The sequence below is a fragment of the Ovis canadensis genome, chromosome 3 (assembly GCF_042477335.2).
Source record: "Ovis canadensis isolate MfBH-ARS-UI-01 breed Bighorn chromosome 3, ARS-UI_OviCan_v2, whole genome shotgun sequence".
NCBI classification, from domain to species: Eukaryota; Metazoa; Chordata; class Mammalia; order Artiodactyla; family Bovidae; genus Ovis; species Ovis canadensis.
The window spans coordinates 5,322,631-5,345,131 of NC_091247.1; the positions used below are offsets into that span (position 1 = coordinate 5,322,631).

At 58.6% G+C, this 22,501-nt stretch overlaps 2 protein-coding genes and 2 non-coding genes across 25 annotated transcripts in view; all 4 read right to left on the reverse strand.

Moving 5' to 3' along the window:
- Positions 1 to 2,068, reverse strand: part of POMT1 (protein O-mannosyltransferase 1) — an 18,609-nt gene extending 16,541 nt beyond the window's left edge. The window contains exon 1 of one of the 3 annotated variants that reach the window (XM_069582145.1): positions 406 to 2,068. In XM_069582145.1, the coding sequence (XP_069438246.1) occupies positions 406 to 800 (395 nt within the window). In that variant the 5' untranslated portion in view covers positions 801 to 2,068. Of the gene's footprint in view, positions 1 to 72 lie in introns of all 3 variants that reach the window. The other 2 variants (XM_069582146.1, XM_069582147.1) reach the window with 2 other exon arrangements.
- Positions 2,062 to 22,501, reverse strand: part of PRRC2B (proline rich coiled-coil 2B) — an 85,742-nt gene continuing 65,302 nt past the window's right edge. For 9 of the 20 annotated variants that reach the window (XM_069582115.1, XM_069582112.1, XM_069582108.1 and 6 more), the window contains 14 exons: positions 20,469 to 20,610; positions 18,615 to 18,697; positions 18,120 to 18,308; positions 17,777 to 17,974; positions 17,130 to 17,216; positions 16,521 to 16,625; positions 16,182 to 16,374; positions 15,318 to 15,415; positions 14,270 to 14,397; positions 13,508 to 13,748; positions 10,871 to 11,050; positions 10,334 to 10,425; positions 7,606 to 7,687; positions 2,062 to 6,402 (listed from right to left, as the gene is read on the reverse strand). In XM_069582115.1, the coding sequence (XP_069438216.1) occupies positions 6,268 to 6,402; positions 7,606 to 7,687; positions 10,334 to 10,425; positions 10,871 to 11,050; positions 13,508 to 13,748; positions 14,270 to 14,397; positions 15,318 to 15,415; positions 16,182 to 16,374; positions 16,521 to 16,625; positions 17,130 to 17,216; positions 17,777 to 17,974; positions 18,120 to 18,308; positions 18,615 to 18,697; positions 20,469 to 20,610 (1,953 nt within the window). In that variant the 3' untranslated portion in view covers positions 2,062 to 6,267. The remainder of the gene's footprint in view (positions 6,403 to 7,605; positions 7,688 to 10,333; positions 10,426 to 10,870; positions 11,051 to 13,507; positions 13,749 to 14,269; positions 14,398 to 15,317; positions 15,416 to 16,181; positions 16,375 to 16,520; positions 16,626 to 17,129; positions 17,217 to 17,776; positions 17,975 to 18,119; positions 18,309 to 18,614; positions 18,698 to 20,468; positions 20,611 to 22,501) is intronic. The other 11 variants (XM_069582114.1, XM_069582111.1, XM_069582110.1 and 8 more) reach the window with 7 other exon arrangements.
- On the reverse strand, positions 11,586 to 11,671 carry LOC138438461 (small nucleolar RNA SNORD62). Its single transcript, XR_011256389.1, has one exon. It is a non-coding gene; the product is annotated as a small nucleolar RNA SNORD62 (small nucleolar RNA).
- Positions 15,620 to 15,705, reverse strand: LOC138931523 (small nucleolar RNA SNORD62). The gene has a single exon (XR_011446592.1). It is a non-coding gene; the product is annotated as a small nucleolar RNA SNORD62 (small nucleolar RNA).

The window sequence follows — 22,501 nt, forward strand, 5'->3', positions numbered from 1 at the left end:
CCCCCACCCCAGAGCCTCAGAGCCTCCCCATCTGCGCCAAGGGCCGCCCTCCCGTCGCGCCCCCTTTCTCACCTCGAGGGCGCGTGTACACCGGGCACCCTGTTTCTTTCCCGAGGCTCCCCCCATCCCTCGGGTCCACTTTTCTCTGGAGGCTGCAGGTGCCGTGGGGGCCACCCTCCCCCGCGTTCTCACAGCAACGCCGCCTCTGGCCTGCGGCGGCCCCCTTCTGTCCTCAGGGCGACAAGCTTCCCTCCTGCTACGTCGGCCCAGGGCACCACCTTCTCTCCAGGGACCCTGTCCGCCCTGGGAGCCCCTCTCCTCTGCCCGGCACTCCGCTTCTCTCCCGAGAGTTTCACCTGCCCGGGGGGCCCGACTGGGCTCTGGCCCCCGGCGCCACAAACGTACTGCTGTTTCTTCAGGTCCCCGCAGAGCCGCTCCCTGCGCCTCAGACCTGCCTGGGGCGGGGGTGCGCCGCTAGGCCGACCGTTGGTAGGGGGTGAGGCCGCTCGGCACTCTTTGCTGCCCACTGGTCCGCTCGACGCTCGACTCGCCGCGTCTGCGGGGCCTGCCGGGGCAGCGAGGGTGCAGCGCGCATGCGCACTGGGCGAGCCGAGATCGGCGCTCCAAGAATGCGTGACATCCCGGAGGGCTATCAGTCTCCCGGCTGGGGAGTCTAGGTTCCTTTGCGCCACGAGACACATGGCTACATCTGTTAAACGACACAGTGCGAACATATCGGCATTTCGATCGGTGTGAGGCGGAGGCTCATCCCCGGCGGTGACCCCCACCCTCCGGCCCATGGGGGCCCTCCGAGCCTGCTCTGCAGCGGGACAAGGCGTCTTCCGGTCAAGGGAATGACCCGACGATTAACGGGCAGGAAAGCAGCCCTGCTCTTCAGTCCACCTTCGTTTATCTGGGAGTCAGTACTCCTGACGGGCTTTCCTGGTGCCTCAGCGGTAAAGAACCCGGCCTGACAATGCAGGAGAGGCGATTCGATCCCTTGGGTGGGGAAGATTCCCTGGAGAAAGAAATGGGAACCCACTCCAGTATTCTTGCCTGGGAAATCCCATGGACAAAGGAGCCTGGTGGGCTACAGTCCATGGGGTCGCAGAGTCGGACACGACCTAGCGACTAAACTGCATGGAAGGATACTGCAAGTCCAATAAGGAATTACGATTCTTTCCTGGCTTCGCCCCGTCACCCAGCATTAGGTGGTAGTGCAGGTGACTCACCCCAGCTGTGTAGAGGGAGGGAGCGCAGGCTCACCTGCTTGCAGCCAGAGGGCGTCCTGGGACCCAGAGGAGTGGGGCTGGGCTCTCAAAGTAGGGGCTGGTCCTGAGGACCCAGGGCCTCCTGCCTGTTGCCCCCCCACCCCCTCCCTCACAGCCAGGCTCCTGCAGATGTGAATTGCCGGTTCCCAGGAGCAGGGAACCCAGGGGCCACGCCTGCCCAGGGTTTCTTTTTGGAAAGGGTTAAACTTACTGGATATAAGTTTCCTACATCCTTACCTGGGGCTAGGCATTGTACTGAACGCTCCCATGGCCTCTGCATCCACAGTACCCTGCCCAGTAGGTACTGTTTACAACCCACATCTTGTAATTATGGAAACTGTGGCTCTGGGCGGAGGTGTCTCTCTCAAGGTGACACACCTAGTGGAGGGCAGAACCGAGAACTGCTCAGACCCAGATCCTAGCTTTCCATCCTTCCTGGCCCACACCCGGCCTGCTCTGCTTTCCCAGCCCAAAGTACCGCAAAACTTTGTACTTTATTACCGCTCCTATTAAAGCAAAACAAAAGGGACATTAGAAGTGGCAACAAAACACAAGTCAAGCACTTAACTTCTGTGACCCACCCACTCCTCAAGGGGAGTGGGGTGAGGGGGGGCAGGGGGCAGGCAGTGCTAACGTCCACCCACTGCGAAGACCCACCTTAATAACCCCAGGCTTCAGCCCCGCCTTGCCCTCAGGTTGCCCAGTCTCTCTTAATTTCTACACATGGGGAAGACGCTTCCATTTCTAGTCAAGTGACAAGGTCGAGGAACACACAGCCTAACAAAGCATGTTTGGTTTCAGTGGGTCTTTTTTTTAAACTTTTTTATTTAAATAAGGAGAATTCTTTCATATGGAAAGAGCTAGAACAATCACATATTTGAAAGGAGAAACAACAGGTACTGAACCAGAGGGAAGGGTGAAGGAGGAGGGTGCCACCATGGCCTGGTAAATCCAGGGTTCCATCTTCCCATCTAAGGTAAAAGCTCCCCCAAACCACGTAGAAACAAGCTGCACATTACACCTTTTAGCCATCGTCTGCCCTTTCAAATATCTGGTCTACATGAAAAGACAAAGAGAGGAAAGGCCAAAATAAGATCAAAAAGAAACAAAAACAAAAAAACAACCCTCTCTCAACAAAAAAACCCGAACGCTTTTCACTATGCAAGGCATGAGGTTGAAAGCTTGGTGTGCAGGACCCCCTTTTCACAATGGAAGGAGGTCATCCACAGAGAGCCTCAGCAGAGAGTTCCACTACGAGGCTTTGTAACATGCTGAAGGCAGGGCCTCGGGGACACTGATGCCTCTTGGAGGTCACCTAACTGGGGTGGAGAAATGGTGAACGGCAGGATGGATGCGCCTGGAAGATCACTGGCCAGATATGCACTGGTGGTCCCGGTGGAGGGCATGGCTGGACAACAGCGTCTGACCCCAGCACTGAGCTGCTCCTGTCCTGGTGATGTCTTACGTCCGGTTCACTTTTCAAACTGGAAGAGCCAGCTTTCTGAAGTCTGCATTTCCCAGTCATCACAGAACAGTACTAAGTTCAAGTACCCTAGTGTCCTTGGTGCTCAAAGGCCATTTCCAACAGACCTTCTAACCCAGGCTAGCTCTGCAAGAAGAAAAATGGGACAAATACAGATTTGAGAGGTAACGTGCAGCTACTCGACGGAGGGGAACCACACGGGAGGGAGGGGGCTTCAGCCGCTGACCCCACGCTGCCTCAGCGGGCCAGTTCTGAGACCATGCCTGTGAGTGCACACTCAGCCTCCACGGCCCTTGGCAAACCTCATCAGCCGTCCAGAAGGCAGATCTACAAGACAGGAGGGTGAGGGCAGAGCTGGGAAGAAATGATGTCAGAATGTAACAAGATATCCCCGAATCCCCAGAAGTTGCTGCCCTGACCATGGCTTTGGAACCGGACTGACCGATTTCTCTGGGTAATAGTCATTCCTTAGTTTTCTCCCTGAAGGAACCTGGAGCCCAAAGTGTAGGAATTCCAAGTTTGAAAACAGTAACATTGATTCAAAACAGGAAACAAAAACCAGACCAAATACAGCTGGCAAAGAAACCTTCAGGGGGTGGATGAAGCCGCATGGGTACATGAGCTCACGCTCTTGGGTTTTACCCCATAGAGGAACTGATGCTGGACGACACACAGTACTACAGGGTCACTGGTTGCCGAGGAACAGGACGCATCATCGGCGGCCAGGGTGGAATAGCCAGCATGGGAAAGAAGGGTAATCTGAGTAGCTGAAGGCCAAGTGAGAGGGCTCTGACCCCTGACCCTGCCCAGGAGCAGAAACGTTGAGTGCTAGTCTTTACGTGTCCCAGCTGGTCGACCCAAGGCTTTCTGGCAGAGGCCTCTGTGTGGATTTGCACTCTGAGGATGGGGATGTGAAGGCAAAATATGACCCCAAGTCCTATTACCTGGAGATTGGCTCTAAAGCCACATGAAAGGAGAGAGACTGCCCCCCAAGACATCTCTGCACTAATTACTGCATTTCATCAGACCAAGGGAGGGATGGGGTGCTGCCCGCCCTCTGCCTCCAGAGTTCAATGTAAAATCTGTGTCTCATCCAGAAAGAGACTGCAGCTTGGGCACACAAAGGTGGTAAACGCACTGAACTTCACATGCAATTTTCCTGGCCTTTCCTGCACAGAATAATTCAGACATTATATATAAATAGAGCAGTGAAACATTTACTTCTTTTTCCACCTAGACCTACGACATCAATACATATAAATAAATTCTAGTGTTTTGTTTTTATTGGGGGTGGGAGGAATACAGGGGTAGGTAGAGAAAAGGGCTAGAAAACAGGTGACCCTTTTTTTTTTTCCCCTCAAACAGGAAGTATTGTCACTCTGAGGGCAGGTTCACCTGAAAGGACGCATCTTAAAGAGTCTGTAACAGCATCCAGGCCTGTCCTGCTGAATTTCAAAACGAGAAAGCCTTTTTTCCTTTTGACCATGTGCACTGGAATCAGGTGTGAGGTGTCTGGCCACGTTTCTGTTTGTGAGTCTGAGGCCGCTGAAGGGGCCACTGGAGGGGAGGGGAGCCCTGTCTCAGTGGGGACAGTAGCCAGGCGCTTGCAGGAGAAGGGAGAAAAGGGCAGGTGAGCGCACAGGGAGCTCTGTCCAGGGGCAGCCCTGCAAGAAAGGACTTCAGAGTAAAGATTCCGGGGATGAAGGAGAAGAAAAAACAAAAAAAACACGCCAGTGAGAAGTAAGGTCTGAGTGGAGGCAAGGAGGGGAGTGCTGGACACCACTGATTAAACGCTGAAACCCTGCACCTTTTGCCAGAAGCCTGTTGTTCCCACACTTCCTTAAAGCAGCGAAGAGCAATGAGTGACTACAGCGGTTCCTAAGGCCCTTCTTTCCCAGTGCTCCGCACTAGACTGAGCCTCGAGTCTCAGCCCGAACAGCCGTCACCACCTGGGGCAACGCTGCAGGTGGACCCTGCGGGCCATGCCATCTCCCTGCTTCCCATCCTCCGAGCCAAGTCTTCCCCAGACCTGCCAGCAACAGCAGGTTGATGAGCGCTTAGTTCTCTCAAGAGCATAGGCAAAACTTCATATTTCCCCTCACCTTTCCTTGGAATTTAGGATGATTTCCTTCTAGTTCTTATTTTAAAAGCAAACAGAGACCTAGCGTAAAATGTCTCCACATTTGGACGGCAGTAGCTCTGCACATGTTAAGAGGCTAGGCAGGCTGTTTTGGCGGCATTGCCAGCCCTGCACTCACCCAACTCCCCTTGGGCCCTGCTCTGGCCTCTGGAAAGACTGGAGACCCCACTGCCCCCTTAGGCCTCTCCGGCCCCACAGCCTGGGCCTGCAGCTGGGAGGGGAGGAAAGGAAAGCAGCAAGCCCTCCCGCCTCCTCCCAGAGCTCAGGCCGCGGCTACAGACCCGACCACACCTGTCACCTCTAGTGACAACGGTCTAGGTGCCTGTCGCCACAGAGGACAGTGGGGTTTCCAGTGCCGAGCTGCAGGAGAGATGGATGGACAGAGGACCCAGAGAGACAAGGCAGCTCGGAAGAGAGGGGGCATGAGAAGACATCAGGCCCTGTGGGTGCAGCAGGCACTGATAGGGGGGCAGGGGAGTGGGTGGTGCTGTCAGCTCGCACTGCCCTGGTCAAGACAGGAACACACCACTGCCTTTTATTTCCATGATTCACCTCAGGTTCCCAGCAGTCAGTGTCCCCACCAGCTTTAGGAAGAGTCTGAGATAGAAGTTCTGTGTCATTCTTAGGCTAAAAACATCAGTGTCAATGGGCTGACCATAAGCTCCCTGTGGTCATCAGCCCAGAGGCTGGAAGCCATCGAAATGCCAACCCATCTGCCTGCTCCCCGCCCCCCGCAAGTCACTGCTTCCCAAGCTCAGGAGCAGTGTCTGAAACCACTTCTTTCTGCAAATAACCAGCGGAGAGAGAGCAGGAGAGGCGTGCTCCCAAGCATCACCGCTGCCGGTACTGCAGTGACCTACCACATCAAACAGGGGAGGTGACAGGAGGAGGTCAGGGAGAGGGCAGCAAAGGACAGATAAGAGTCTAGCTATACATAGCCTGTGTTTCTGTTTTCTTTTCCTTTCTCTTTTGTAAAAACCTGCAGCTGCTTTTTAAAACAAAAAGCCTCAAACTAAAACGGCCCTGCTGCCAGCCCACGGTGCCCGGGGACGGGAGGCGGGGAGGGGAGGAAGCAGGAGAGGACGGGGTTAGTCTGCACGGCATGACGCTCGGTCACTCTGCGGTCGTGATGGAAAGGAGACGGGAATGGAGTCATTTGCTTGTTCGTTTCGTATTAAAGCAAGCAGGTCAATGCCAGAGATCCATGGGTACAAGCCGGTTGGAAAACGGAGCTTTCGGGAGTGGAGGAGAGAAGGGAGATCTCGAAGTCCGGGCCAGGCAGGTGGACAGGGGATCCCTCGGCGAGACTCCCCAGCGACGGGCGGCGGCGAGGCCAAGGGCAGAGTCCTCCCGGGCAGGCCGGGCCCAGCCCCTCAGGCCTTGCTCTCCTCCACCTTGACTGCCCGGGGCTTGATCGCTCCAGTTCGCTTCAGCGGGGAAGCGGCTGAGGGAGGCTCCTGCAGCTTCACGGCTCCCAGGCCGGGCTTTTCATCCACTCGCTGCTTTGCCTTTGGACAGATAGACAGAGACAGAGGAAGTCAGCCTTGTGCGGACATACCTGCCAGGAACCATGGCCCCACCACCTGCTTCCTGCTCCTACGTCAAGAGGAAAGCTACCCTAAGAGGCCCATCTCTCAGTCAAGGACCAGACTCAGAAATGCCTCTCCTGGCAGGACCCTGGCCTGAGAAGGCTCTGCTCCCTCCCAGAGCGCTGAGTGCAGTGATTCAGAGAGGCAGGAGGCCCGGGTCCTGGGGAAGCATCTGTGCCCACCCAAGGCGGCCCACCCAAGGCCGCCCCAGGGACCTTCTCAAATCAGCGCACCCCAGCCCGTGCTGCAGGAGCGGGGGGCCTCTCAACCAACTCAGCCTCCCAGATCCTCAACCCTCCCGACTCCCATTTTGTGGGAGCCTTTCCCCAAGCCCCTAATGTGACCTCCAGGTCACAGCCAGGAGCCCCTTACGCTGCAGCTCTGCACAGTGAGGGGTGTCACCGAGTGAGCAGCTTGGTTCTGCCCTTCACACGGTGGTGTGAGTTCTCAAGGAAGCTTTAGAAGCTCAGGCCTAGCAACTCAGAGAGTGACCCTTGGGGAACTGAGTTAGGAGAAGTGAACTGAACAACAGAGCCTCTACCTCCACCAGCCAGGAAGGCTGTCTTGCTAACATCCCACACCTGACTTGTCTGAGCTCTGGAGCCCGGTCACATTTTACAGGAGTGAAGAGATGGTGCCAAAGGCAAAGATGCTGAGCCAGCCCTCTCGTTATAAACAGGAGAATGTCAGTCCGTCTGGACCCCACCCGGCCAAGAGAAGAACGAGACACAGCACTTACTAGGCCAGCACACACAGGCACACACACCAGGCGCATACGCGCCCGCATACCCCCAGCTTCTAGAGCTGACCCCCGGGCCTAACCGGGTCCCAGTGCCTTCACAGCCCAATTGCTACGGAGGGAGAGTCCCCCTTCCGGCGTGACCTCCTCCATGGAATCCGCATCCTCCCTTCTCAGCAGGACAAGGAAGGATCCAGACGCCCGGCAAAAGGAGAAGCGCCTTCTCCAGGAGGGACGCAGGCTCCCAGTGCCACTCTCTAAGCGCCAGGGCATGTCTCTTTCTAAGAGGAGCACGCAAACAGGCTGGACAGTCCCTCCTCTTTTGGCACTTGGCGACGGGCCTAAGCGTCCGGGGCTGGAGGGTCTGGAAAGCCATCTTCTACCTGTTGAACGTAGTGTCCCTGCACAGAGCCCATGTTAACTGCTGATCCAGAGGGCTTCCCACTGGGGCTAGCAGAGCTAGGCCTGAAAAAACCAAAGGAGGGGGTGAGAACACACGCGTCACCACAGAAACGGAGTCAAGCCTCCATCGGAGGACACAGACCCAGACAGCCAGAGCACAGGGGGCGAGGGTGTCGCCACGGGGCCCTGGCACCTCCAACCCAGTTCACAGGGACACACCTGAGGGGCGGTGGCCAGGTCCCACCACGGGCAGACGCCGACCAAAGGACCGTCACCAATCGTCTCTCAGGTTTGGAGGGTCTGGACCAACTTGATGCTCCAGACAAAAGGGCTCTAAGACCTGATACATGAAGGGACTCCCTGGTGGTCCAGTGGTCAGGACTCCGCTTTTCACTGCCGTGGATCTGGGTTCAATCCTTGGTCAGGTTATTAAGATCCCACAAGCCGAGTGCCATGGCAGGTACATATGTGTATATATAATTGATGAAATACATAAAAAATAAAAATGAGCTTAAACTCCAATAGGAGTTTAGACTTTAAAAAGAAGGGAACTCCCTGGTGATCCAGAGGTTAGGACTCAGTGCTCACACTTTTGGGGCCCAAGTTCAACCCCTGGCTGGGGAACTAAGACCCTGCAAGCTACACAGCGTGCCCCCCCCCAAAAAAAAGCCTGATACATGAGCTATGCCAAGTATCCTTCCAGTCTTCATTTGGGAAGTAGAGGGTAGTGGGTAGCAAAGAATAATACCAGAAGTAATAAAAATGTAAATCATCTTTCTACATGTGTACCATTGATAGACAACTAGCTCCAAGGATGTTAATTAACCAGGTGCTGTGTGGCCAAAAGGGCCTCCCTGGTGGCTCGGTGGTAAAGAATCCGCCTGCCAATGCAGGAGATGTGGCCTCGATCCCTATGTAGGGATGATCCCTTGGAGAAGGAAATAGCAACCCACCACTCCAGTATTCTTGCCTAGGAAATCCCATGGACAGAGGAACCTGGTGGTCTACAGACCATGGGGCCACAGAGTCGGACACCACTTAGCGACTAAATAACATGTGGAGGATTCTGTGGTCAAAGGTCATGAGAAGAGCTCAACAAGACCCCCTGAGGGCCAGGGGAATGTAAGCCCTCTGCTGAGGTGCGCCCTGACTCCCCAGCAAGCCCTCCCGGGCTCACAACCCCTGCCAAGTATCTGGTCAAGGAACCCTTCTTTGACAGGGCATGCATCTGAAGCCCTGTCTCCAGAAAACTTGGGCAACACTGCACTGTAACCCACTCCCATTCTCCCAACCCCACTAAGACACCAACAAAGGCTACCAGCTACGCTTGTCTTTTCTAAGCATTCTCCCAAGAACAAAGCCGCTGCTGCCATGCCGACAGCAAATGGACACAGGTGACTCTTGTTACATGAGCGTGCCTTTTCCAGGTTTGCCTCCAAGGAAGGCTCTCCAATCAGATGGGATAAAACCTGCCTGTGGCAGCAGGGGAATCCCTTTGTGTCTGAGCTTCCTTTTTCTTACCCAAACTCACTGTTTGCTGCTGCTGCCCACAGATACTTTCTACAGGTCTATAGTTTGGGCCTGTATGAAAAATATGCTTGAAAACAACAAGAAAAAATGTCAAGCCAAGAGAGTGAAAATAAGAACAGGAAAGATAATAGAAACAGGGGGCGACTGACAAAAACCCCTTTCTCAGGAACTGCATGCAGCTGGAGGACTGACGTAAAGGAGGGCGACTCAGCCTCCACACTCCGGGTCGAGGGGGCAGGCGGCTGGCTGTGTGGGGGGGTAAGCTCAGCCATAGCTACGCGGTCACCTCGCATAGGCACTGCAGGTCACGCACACCAGTGTTCCTCACGGGCAAACAGGAGGGAATTCCAGGAACCCTCTACGGTCAACAAGAGTCGACTGTACCAACTCTTGGGCCAGACCGCAGAGTGTGGGGCCTTCCCAGCCAGTGCAAAAGCTGTCAGAACTGGACGCTCCCTGAGTTCCTAACATACTAAGAACTGCTGACCCTTGAACAACTGCACGGAGTCCACTTACACGCAGATGTTTTTCAATATACACGTACTACACAGCCCACAGTTGGCTGAATCCTCAAATATGGAACTGTGGACATGAACGGCTGTGAAGTATACTTGACTTCTCAACCGCATGGAAGGTTAGCACCCCTACCCCCTATAAGTTCAAGGGTCAGCCATAACTCAGCCCATGGCTTACATACACCAAGCCCCCTCTGAATCCAGCAAGCGACCTGGGACACTTACTAGAGGTGGAGGCGGATCCAGAGGAGGTCCACTCATGCCCTCGAGCCCAGAGCAGCAAGCCCTGGTGGGTCAGAAGCCCACGGGGGACATGTGGCCTCGGGAGAGGAGTCCCCGCTCCAGAGTGCACACCCCCATGCCAGGGAGTCTTTTATGAAGAACCTGGTGAGAAGGCTGCCAGTAGCCAGGGTCGGCCCTGATGTTACCGTGAGTGACATCAGCGTTTCCTTTCCCTATTTCTCCACAAAGTTCTCTGGCATCAGAACAGTTTATGATAAAAAAAGCAGAACCAACCCCAAGTCTCCTGCATCCCCGCACTGCAGCTTCCTGGTGACAGGTGGGCTGACAAAGGCGACCCCACCTCAGCGTCCTGCTCTCCCAGGGCCCATGACTGTGCCTTGAGGGCTCGCTGTGAGCACCCAACCCCAGGGTGATGCTTTACCTGTAGGTCTGCGGTGACGGCACGGAGCCTCCTGCAGGAACATTCTGTTTACTGTCGGCAAAGTGGAAGCCCTTCATCTCCATCTGAGAGGACTAGAGACGCCGGGAAGGGGAGCGACAGTCACAGCAGGGCCCTGGGGACAGCTGCCCCCACACCACCACCCTGGGCAGAGCTGGGGCTGCGGGGTGGGGGGGTGGGGGTGCCACGAGATGAGGAGGATGGACACGCACCACCGAGGCCGCCCTGTGTGGAACCTGGAGCTGGCAAAGGCTCTGGCCCCCGGACCTCAGCAGCAGCCCCTAAGGCCCTCCTGACTTGTGCACCCAGGCCTGTCCATGCTGTAGTGACAGGTGAGCAGGAGCTCCTGCCTTGGGACAGAGAGGACTTGGCAGAGAGCGGGAAGCCAGCCATCTGGTAAGGCCCAGAGTCTCCATGCTGCACGACAGCTACGGCTCCTGACTTACAAGGAGGGTCCCCCAAGGCCAGGACTCCCCCGCCCCGCATCCCAGGATCATAGCAAGACAGAGTGAGCCTCACCTCTCTGCTGGTGTTGAGGACTGAAGGCTGGGACCCAGGGGCGAGGATCCTGCGGGGGGCCCCGACTGAGAGGCTCTGCGCCTGGGGCAGCTGGATGGACTGTGGCAGGAGCAGGGGCTGCTGCCCGGAGCCGTACCGGGGCAGAGGCAGCTGGGAGCCAGGCAGGGGCATCGTCAGCTGCTGGACAAGGGGCACAGTCAGGAGGATGGCACGCATGTCCAAGAGCAAGCCCATGTCACACTTCAGGGTCTCTCATTCCAAAGGAGGAAGCAAGGCCCCCCCCCCAGCAGAACAGATTCTCGACAGACCGCAGCAGCAATTACCCTAATTTTACACTCTCGGGAGAGCAGGAGAAGAGAACCACAGGCTGGCTGCAGGGGTTGAGGGGAGGGAGAGAAAGGTCAGCGAGGGCCAGAGACCTCCTCCTAAGCAGTGGCCCACCAAGTCCCCCAAAGAGGAGAGCTGGAGAGCAAGGGTGTCTGAGGGCCCTTTTGTGGCACAAAAAGGCAGGAGTCCCTTATGCTTTGCCTCCAAAGGCGACAGAAAGCAGCCGGGGTCCAGGGCTTAGGGCTCCCAGTGTCTCTGGGTCCTTCTGAAGGCGATTATGACAGGACAAGGCGGGGACCACCAGGCTCCTGAAGGCTGGAGCGAGGTGTGGGAGAGCAAGGAGGTGGGCCCGGAGACCCAGGAGCGGGGCCGGGGTCCCCACGTGTCGTCTCTCAGTCCCGTTCCTCTTCATTTCCCTGCTACTGAGCCCACAGTGGAGGGTCAGAAGGACCTACTGGAGTCGCATCACTGAGACGAGGGGCACTCACACGTACCCTGGGCAGAGCCCTGATGCGGGTGAGGGTGGGAGCGGGGTAGACAGGACGAGAAAGGCCCAGACTCTGAATACTTTTCAGAGGTACAGCTGACGGAATGGGCTTAGGCATCAATAGGGGCTTGAGGGGAACAGAAACAGAAAGATGACCCTGCTGGACGTGAAGTTTGCTTCCCTTAAGTTTGAGATACTGTGAGTTGTGAGCAGAAATGGCGGGCAGCTCACTGGGTCTGAATTCAAGTCGAGAGGCAGGTCTGGGCTGAAGACAGAAGCAGGGAGAGCTGGCGCTGGGATGAGGCTCAGAAGCACAGGTCTAGACAGAGCCCAGGAGGCACACTGACTTACTGCCAGGGGAGGCGAGGAGGAGGCGGCAGAAGGGACGGCGGAGGAGGGCCTCGGGGCGGGCGGAGAGCCAGGGGCAGTCCCCGCGGCCCAGCGAGGCTGACTCCTGGCTCAGATGCTGCTGACCGGGCAGGAAGAGGAGGGGGAAGGGCAGGCTCAGTAATGTGGGGCGGGCTGATGCCCTTAAAAAGTTTCCTCTGTTAGAAGAAAGTGGAAGACAGGGTTGCCTGGGGATGCGGCCGAGGGTGGCAGGTGCTAATGCGTGCTAGGGCAGCACCCAGGTGGGTGAGGACAGCTGCCACCCTTGCCCCAGGGCCCTTCCTGGCCTTCAGAGATCCTGGTTACGACTCACATTTCTTTGTGGACACAAGAGGAACCGTCAAGGTGGGGGAGAAGGCAATGAAGAGGCGAGGTACCAAGACAGGGAACTGTGCGTCCAGGGAGGCTGTGCGTCGGGTGGGGGCCCCTGTGTGAGTGCAGGGGGCTGTCTGGAGAGAACTGTATTCAGTCTGAATCCAGCCACTGGGAACTGTGCATGCAGGGGGCTGTGCGTTGGGTGGGGAGGGCCCTGTGTCTGTGGAGGGCCATCTGGAGGGTCTGTATTTAGCCTGAATCCATTCACAGGCAGAGGCAGAGACAGGCCAGGGTCTAACCTGGGTGAGCACAGAGGTGAGGGTGGGAAGCTGAGTACAAACGACAAGGAGTGGGGAATTCCCTGGTGGTCCAGTGATTAGGACCCCACGCTTCCACCGCAGACTACACGGGTTCAATCCCTGGTCAGAGAACTAAGATCCTACAAGCCATGGTGCACCCCATCCCACAACGAGTAGGGAAGTAGGAGGGAGTGTTAAAAAGTGGTTGGAGGTAGTTGGTCACTAGGAGGAGGGGGTGAAAAAATTCAAGGTGGTGAACGGGTAGGACCCTTAAGCCCAAGACGATGGGAGAGGCGCAGCTGCGAGCAGGGACCTGTCCAGACCGTGGACTGGTGAGCGGAGCCCGGGGGGTGAGGAGGCTGCGGGAGGGTCATCCACAGAGACGTCCGCCCTGCCAAGAACCACACAGGAGTGGAGCTGAAGACTGATCCAGGGGCCAAAGGGAGTGACCCTCAGAACAGTCTAATGTGCCCACGGGCCAGGGGCCAGGAGGACATGGAACCAGAGATCCTATCACCTGGCGCTTGTAGCACATGGTGGGTGGGGATGAGGCCAGGGTTAGGGGGCCTAGAAGCACGAGTGAGCACGAGAGCGGACACTCAGCACCCCTGAGCCCGGGTGGAGGAGAGGCTGCAGGAGAAGCTAGGTCTCGGAGCTGTTCATGGTGGGTGGAGGAGCCGGCCCAGGCCTGAGCCCAGGCACCAGTCCCAGCGGCCATGAGCCACACAGAAGCCAGGGCGCGTTAAGAGGAAGATACGAGGAGAAAGGGTCATGAAGAAAAGAGACCTGAGGCTTGGAAGCAGGCATGACTGACTTCCTGACCTGCGGGAGCTGGGAGTCCAACATCTGGGAGGCGCTGAGCCCGGCCGCCTGGCTGAGCGGGCCCTCGTAGACCAGGGCTTGGCTCCCACTCATGGGCTGGTAGGGCGAGCCGGACTGGGGCTTCACCATCTCCAGGGGCTGCATGCCAGGGAACGCCGAGTAGGGGGCCTTCAAGGCTGTGCCTCCGGAGAGGATCATGGTGCTGGGCGGCGACAGGCTGGGGTGCATGTACACCTGAGACCTGCGAGAGCCAGACGGAAGGGCAGGTCAGGCACGCGGCTGCGCCAGCTGCTCTCACCTCAGACCCCAGGCGCTTGCTCCCACGCGGGCTCTTGGCTCAGCCCCAGGGGTTCTGACTCAGAAGCCTGGGATGGGGCCTGAGAACCTGCATTTACAACAAGCTCCTAGACACTGCTGCTGCTGCTGCCAGTCTAGGGACCCCAGTTTGAACATCACCGTATTAGGCAAACATACAGGCTATGTGAGACACAGGAAAACCTGCATGACGCCAAAAGCACAGGACAGACACACTGAGTGCACGGGCCGGGGCGGCAAGGAGGGAGAGCAGGGAGGGGGCAGGAGGACGCGGGCACAAAAGACAAGGCTGGGCCGCGGCCTTGCCCACAGCACAGCTCACCCCTGACTCCCGGCCCCCTCGGACATGCGCGCAGCAACCAGTGGCCAAGGGACCAGCCCCATAGACTGGGAAGGCCGGAAGCCCTGGGGGCAAGCCACCAAGCCCCCCAAACCTGGGCATCTCACCTGAAGGGCTGCAAGGAGCTGAAGATCTCCTGAGACTGGGAGACGGGCAGCCCACCCCTCAGTCCCAGCTGGGCTTGAGCTTGCAGAGACGTGTGAAGGGAAATCGGGATCTGCTGGGCAGCGGCAGCCTGCAGATAGGAGGCGGGCGGTCACCGCACTGCCCTGAAAGCTGCTTCTCACAGCCCGCCACTGGCACCCCCTCACCCCCACCCTGGCCCTTCTCCCCGGGGCAGCCGACACCGCCCTCAACGCGAACTCAACAGTCTGCCTGTGCTTCCTTCCTTCTCGGGAGCGAGCAGAGAACTGGCAGCAACCCCAAACCAGCACAATCGTCCCTACACTGGACCCTGCACAGTGGGACAAACAAGCCCGAGCTCCACGGCCAACAGAGGTGGGTTCAGAAACCAAACGGTGGATGGAAAATGCCACAGACAGAGGAATATGTGCGGTATGACCCAGTTACGAGACCTTGCAGAACCAAACGACATGTTTAAGAATGTGCTCTGAAAAGACCAGGACGGGCCGTGTCCTCTGCCCCTGGGGCGGCGCTTCACCCTGGTTTCTGCAGGCACAGGACCCCCCATGGAAGGCCCAGCACCGGCTTCAGGAGGAGACTCCCACATGTGGCCCCTGGCAGCACAGCAGTGCGCCCACTGTGCGTGAACATAGACACCTGCTCACTTCTACAACTACCTCTTTCTAACGCATCCATGCCTGGGAGTCTAGGCCTTTCTTCTCTTCATCAGAAGGATACCTGATCACCAAAGAGAATTCCATTTCAGTGAATTCCCCGGCTAGGGCGCAGGAGGGAGAGCGTCAAGAAAGGAAAGCTAAGTGGTCCAGAGCACTCGGCTCTGCCCCTCCTCCTCGGCTCTCACGTGCTCACTCAGCAAACAGTACCTGGCTGCTGTGACGTGCCAGGCACAGGGCAGTAACGTGAGGGGTGCGAAACACGAGACAGGCAGTGAACGGGCACGTGAAGCGGCCAATCACGCCCCGTGCTGCGCCCTCCCCCGTGTCCCTGGGTCGCCGGTCTCGCTGGCATCACCTGTTGGAAACTCTGCTGCTGAGGTATGGTCTGAGGAACCAGCCGGGGCTGACTTGCAAACACATGGCCATCCAGGTAGAGAGGTGGCAGGTGGCTGCCTAGAAACAGAATTTGAGGCAGGGGAACAGGATCAAGTCTCACTGTCCCAGAAGGTCCAGAGAAGCGGTGGGGGAGGGAACGTAGCAGAGCTGGCCCCGGGCTCCTGGGCAGCCTAAGGGGAGGCACCGCTGCAGCCGGCCTCCCGCCTTGCCCACCACCCCGCACACCCAGGAAGGGCTCGGTCATAAAGGAGGCTGCCATGGTCTCTCAGTCACGTTCCTCTTCATCTCCCTGCTATTGAGTCCACAGTGGAGGGTCAGAAGGATCTATTGGAATCGCATCACTGAGACGCTGGCAGCTGGGCCCCCTGAATCCCCACGGGCTCCTTCAGGCACTGACACTGTGACCAGGACAGTGACAACTGGGGTAAAACTGGCTCCCGCTTATTGAGGCTCAGTTGATACAAACCCTTCCCAGGTGTGAGCTCATCTTATCAGCATGGTGACCCCACACCTGGCCCTCCCGACCCTGTGCTATTTCACAGAGGAGGGGGAAAGGCTCAGACAGCTACTCATGCGACAGAGTCTCTGCTGGGGCCTCTCTCCAGGAGGTGAGACAGCCCTGCCGAGGTCACAGAGTCCTGTCGCCTCCCAGGGTTGGAGGCCAAGAGCAGCAAGTGCCAAAGACCAGAGCACACAGGAATCCGTGGCTCCCAGCCGGGAACTCGCTCCTTAGGCCAAGGCAGGGAGTGCTCAGGGCTACAGACCCTGCATTTCCCTCGAGGGACTGGAGAAGCGTCCCTGAGCTGGACCAGGGGAGAGGTACCTGGAAGGGATGCAGAAGGTGCAACCGAGGCCACGGGCACGGGGGGCATGGAGACGCCGCCAAAGGAGCTATAGCTGACCCCGCTGGAGGCCCCCCCGGAGGATGGGGGCTGCAGGCCCGAGCCGGCGCCTCCTGGCGAGCTCTGCTCCGGCAAGCTGGGCGAGTTTTCCCAAGCCTTGCGCGCAGACTCCATCTTCGGAAACAAGGAGGTGGGGGAGATGGAAGTTACCACCCAGAAGGCAGGGGGCAGTACAAGCTAAGCCCCGGGGTGCGGGGAGCGGGTGTGCTAGGGTGGGCTCTGCTTGCTCTTGCCCCCTCACAAGCTGGGCCCCGAGTTACCTTCAGAGTGAGGTCGGCGGTGGGGAAGGACATGTGGGAGAGGCCGATGGCCCTCTGGATGTGGTGGTCCCGCCGCAGAATGGGGATGCTGGGGGCCAGCCCGGCCTGGAGGGAAGGACACGGTGGGACCCCTGCAGGCAGGGGAGCCACACCCCTCCTGCCTGGACCCAGCCTTCCAGCAGCGCTGCCATGTTTCGGCAACAGAAGCACAGCTGGCGGCCAGCATGCAGGCCCCGCTGCACAGCATGGAAGTCCCAGTTCCTGTCTCAGCCCCTTCCCCCAAACCGTGAAAAAAGGCCCTGGAAATATGGTCAGAAACCTAGTGCTAGAGCCCCTTCCTGCCGTGCCCAGCACCCACCTGCAGGTCACAGGATTTCTGAGAAACTGCAGAGTAAAGAAACGTTTATTTAGCACAGCATTCTCAAACGTGTATGACTATGGAACCAGGAGAGTTTCAAATCACCAAGTGCCAAACACACCAGACCTTAGGAGTTACGCCACTCCACTTTAAGTGCACAAAGCCAGGGCGTGGAACAGCTTGCCACGCGCGTGGAACTAGAGACGGCACCAAGACACAAACCGAGCTGGGTGGTAGAAGCACAGACTTACATTACTGGCCAATGCGTCCTGAAGCTTGACAACTGGATTCCCCGCGGGACCAGAGGCAGAGCCGGGCTGCAAGCTGAAATCAGAGTCCTAGGAAAATAAAAAGGGGGAACAAAGCACACAGAAATCACCTTGGCTCACCTTCTGGCAGAGACACACATGAAGTAGACCCATAGCCTCAGCAACTCAAAAAACCCAGTATGGGACTTCCCCGGTGGTCCAGGGGCTAAGACTGGGATCCCAACGCAGGGGGCCTGGATTCAATCCCTGGTCAGGGAATTAGATCCCATATGCCGCAACTAAGATCAAAGACTCCATGTGATGCAACTAAGACCTAGCACAGCCACATAAATAAATAAGCAGTATTCACCACGTGAACAAAACAGCCAGCTGTTCCCCGACAGCCCCCAAGCAAGGCGGCCATCCCCTTCTCTGTCTGGCTTCCTGCTTGGTCTGAGAACCTGCCTGGCACTGGCAGGGAGACAGGGCCAGCCCACAGCAGCTCTTCACCCACGATGCCACCCCACAACACCCTCGAGTGCTGCCAGCACCTACCACTCTGCTCCTCCAGGAAAGGCCCCTCCTCCCTCTCCAAGCACCAGAAACGGGGCTTGGGGGGCGGTGGGTAGAAGAAGCACTTTAAACCTCACCTTCGGATTGACTCCAAATTCAATGGGTGGCACCGGCAGCACAGAGTCCACGTGAATCTCCACCCCGTTAACAGGGGGAACCACAGCCCCTTGCAGCCGTTCGGCCCCCTCGGAGCCCTTTCTGTTTTTCAGAGAGCGCTCATTGCCGATGGGTCCTGGTCTGTGCTCCTTGCTCTGTCCCGAGCCTTGTTCTGAATCCTTGACAGAAAAGCAAAGAGGCTAAGACACACAGCCTGGAGTGACCCTGACCTCTAGCTTCCAAGGAACTGAGAGCCAAAAAAGAAGACAAAAGACACCAGCCCTTGTGCCTAGCCTGGCCCCTGAGAGCTGGGCTCCAGATTACCTTTGGCTCTGACTGCTTTTGAGTCTGCTCCTTATGGCCGTCGGCCTTGGGCTCCAGGCCGGGCCCGCCTGCCTCCTCGGGCTTCAGGGTGCCATATGGGGAGCTGCGCTGCGAGGAGGTCGCTGAGGACTCTCGGGACTCGGCGCTCAGGTCAACACCGCTGTCTCCCTGGCTGCTCTTAAAGCCCTGCTGTGCAGGACACACGGCCAATCAGCACCCGAGTCCCGCAGAGCGAGACCTGGGGCATGACATGTCTCCCGGACAGAGCCTGTGATCCCCAGTACACGTGGGCCCCTGCACTGTGAGCACGGCCAGACGCCAAGGAGCCAGGATGGGTACTCCCTGGCCATCCCCTCTTTCTCCTTCCCACACACCTGAAAGCAAGACTGGAGACCAGCAATGAGCCAGGCTCACTGTGTCGCCAGGGAGAGCCTGGGTGGCGGCCAGGACGGCCCTGGGCTGTGAGCACACGCTTGGTGCCTGGGGGCCACTCACCTCAGCAGAGCCAGGCTCGGTGCTGGTGAAGGCAGTGGCAGCTTTGGTCCAGGAGTCACTGGTCGAGGCCTGAAGGGGGAGGGCTGCCGAGGAGGAAGACAGAGTCAGGACATCAAAGAGGAGCCACCAAGCCAGAAACACGACCACGGGCAGCTCACACAAACTCCAGTCTCCAAACCACCTCCCTCCTCAGTCTGACACCTTCACTCGACTTCCCAATGTCCCCAGGAACATCTCCATAAACGTGCTTCCCAAGATTTCATGGATGATGAGCTCCAGGTAAACACACCAGCAACTTCTCACTCATAGGGACTAGAGCTCCGTATCACTACCTCTGCTGTGGTAAAGCTTTTTTCACATAAGCCAACTATTTATTTCTACAAATTGGCATCTCTCTACAAGTCTTTGATGGAGAAGGCAATGGCAACCCACTCTAGTACTCCTGCCTGGAAAATCCCATGGATGGAGGAGCCTGGTAGGCTGCTAAGAGTCGGATACGACTGAGCGACTTCACTTTCCCTTTTCACTTTCATGCACTGGAGAAGGAAATGGCAACCCACTCCAGTGTTCTTGCCTGGAGAATCCCAGGGACGGGGGAGCCTGGCGGGCTGCCGTCTATGGCACAGAGTCAGACACGACTAAAGTGACTTAGCAGCTTAGCAGCGGCTACAAGTCTTTAAACAAGTCAAGCTGATTATTACCCAACTGTTGTTAGCTCAACCATTCTTAAGAATCCAACAAAAGTCACAGACCCTGTCTGTGTGCACAAAACCTCCCAAGCTCTTTTCCAAGATCCAGGGCCCTTCTGAAGCCACCCACACACCCCTGGTCTGAGCAACCACAAGACATTGCACAATCCAGGAGGGAAAGCCTTGACGGCCAAGGGCAACTCCTGAGTTGGTCCACCCTGCTTGACCAAGCTGGAAGGTATGTATTTTTGGACATTTACGCTGTGACACCCACCACTCTCACAAAACCAAACTGACTGATACCAAAATTTACTAAAAGGCTATTTTACTTTCAATCAGAGTTGCCAATTTCCCAATATTACATTGAAATGTGTTAGAATCAAGGTTTCAATCAGAAACATGAAGACAGGCCATGTGGTAAAATTGAGAGAATCAGGCTCAGAACCGACTCTTGGCTGTCTGTCACGTGGCTCCGGAGTTGTCACTTCACTCCAGAAGCCTCCGCTGCTCTGAATAAAAGAGCTAGCGATGGGTGATCTCACCACGCTCCTGCTGCCCGCCCTGCAGGGCCTTGCCCAAAGCAGGAACTCAAGAATAATCTGCTCAAATGGTTTTGTATTTTAAACTGAAAGATTATCAGAAAAATGCCACTGGATAAGAAATTTTCTTAGCTTCAGGGAAACAGGTTTTCTATAGATTAAGGGACACCCTAGCCTGGTTTCAAGCCTAAGACAACATTTGGAGAGGAGTTGACAGAAACCTCCTTCTGGCAAGGAAAGGGCGCACAGCACAGACGGGAAAGCTCTGGACTCCTGTTCTCCCAAACAGTCATCTGCTCCTCGCCCGCAAGGCAAGAAGGAAGGACAGCTGACGTGGGCAACAGTCAAACCAACTCCTGAGCGACCTCGGCCAGGCGGGGTGGGGACCACTCTTTCCTGTCACTGGATGCGGAATGCTCTGCTCGCCACCACGCTTCAGGCAGGGAAACTCTGACATCTGCTCAGAGGCTGCAGCAGCACGTGGTGCTCAGGCGGCATTAACCCCAGACAGAGAAAGCCAGGAGACAAGCAGTGCTGTGCCTATGCTCATGGCCCCAGGGCAGAGCCCTCCCTGAGAAGGGCCCCAAGCCTGGGAGGTGGCCCGAGGGCCGAACACAAGCTCTTACCCTGGCTGCTGCTCTCCCAGATCTCGGTGCCCAGGCTGCCGCTGGGCACAGGCCCATCGCCCTGCTCCAGGCACAGGCTGTTCTGCTTCTTTGCAAACCGAGGAGGAATTCGAGAGGAGAGACTTCGGCCTTTGACAGGAACCTACGGAGAAGAGGGTGATACGGTCCAGCCTCGATGGCAGACAAGAAAAATGAGTTCCCCCCAGGAAGACGACTGTGGGCTCCAAAACCACACCCGGAAACTGCTCCAGAGAATTCACCAACCGTCGGTTAAGACCTCAACCACGCGGGAACTGCAATGCTGACCAAACCACCCCTGCAAGTGCTCAGTGGGCTGAGATCTGAGACTACAGTAGGCGTAGGCTGTACTTCAGGAGCTAACAGAGGTCTGTGTCCTGCTCAGCCCATCTCAGCTGGTGTCACCAAGGATCAGTTACCCTCTGAGACCAGGGAAATCACACCATCTATCCCATGGAGCACAGCGACAGTGGGCCCTGGGAGGAGCACCTGCTGACAAGCAGGCCTTTCTTCTTCTCCCAGCCCGAATTCAGAACACTCTGATGCCACAGGCTACAGGTGTCCCTGCGTCCCAGCCCCGTGTCCCCTCACAGCGCGCCCCGTGCCCCTCACAGCGCGCCGCGTGCCCCTCACAGCGCGCCCCGTGCCCCCTCACAGCGCGCCCCGTGCCCCCTCACAGCGCGCCCCGTGCCCCCTCACAGCGCGCCCCGTGCCCCGCACAGCGCACCCCGTGCCCCCGCACAGCACACCCCGTGCCCCGTGCCCCCTCACAGCGCGCCCCGTGCCCCCTCACAGCGTGCCGCATCCCCCTCACAGCGCGCCACATCCCCCTCACAGCGCGCCACATCCCCCTCACAGCGCGCGCCGTGCCCCCTCAGAGCACGCCCCGTGTCCCCTCACAGCGCGCCCCGTGCCCCTCACAGCGCACCCCGTGCCCCTCACAGCGTGCCCCATGCCCCCACACAGCGCGCCGCATCCCCCTCACAGCGCGCCCCGTGCCCTGTGCCCCCTCACAGCGCGCCCCGTGCCCCCTCACAGCACGCCCCGTGCCCCTCACAAGCGCACCCCGTGTCCCCTCACAGGGCGCCCCGTGCCCCTCACAGCGCGCCCCGTGCCCCCGCACAGCGTGCCGCATCCCCCTCACAGCGCGCCCCGTGCCCCTCACAGCGCACCCCGTGTCCCCTCACAGCGCGCCCCGTGCCCCTCACAGCGCGCCCCATGCCCCCGCACAGCGCGCCCCGTGCCCCCTCACAGCGCGCCCCGTGCCCCGTGCCCCCGCACAGCGTGCCGCATCCCCCTCACAGCGCGCCCCGTGCCCCTCACAGCGCACCCCGTGTCCCCTCACAGCGCGCCCCGTGCCCCTCACAGCGCACCCCATGCCCCCGCACAGCGCGCCGCATCCCCCTCACAGCGCGCCCCGTGCCCCCGCACAGCGCGCCGCATCCCCCTCACAGCGCGCCCCGTGCCCCCGCACAGCGCGCCCCGTGCCCCCGCACAGCGCGCCGCATCCCCCTCACAGCGCGCCCCGTGCCCCCGCACAGCGCGCCCCATGCCCCTCACAGCGCACCCCGTGTCCCCTCACAGCGCGCCCCGTGCCCCTCACAGCGCGCCCCATGCCCCCGCACAGCGCGCCCCGTGCCCCTCACAGCGCACCCCATGCCCCCGCACAGCGCGCCGCATCCCCCTCACAGCGCGCCCCGTGCCCCCGCACAGCGCGCCGCATCCCCCTCACAGCGCGCCCCGTGCCCCCGCACAGCGCGCCCCGTGCCCCCGCACAGCGCGCCGCATCCCCCTCACAGCGCGCCCCGTGCCCCCGCACAGCGCGCCCCATGCCCCCGCACAGCGCGCCGCATCCCCCTCACAGCGCGCCCCGTGCCCCCGCACAGCGCGCCGCATCCCCCTCACAGCGCGCCCCGTGCCCCCTCACAGCGCGCCCCGTGCCCCCTCACAGTGCGCCCCGTGCCCCCTCACAGCGCGCCCCGTGCCCCTCACAGCACGCCCCGTGCCCCCGCACA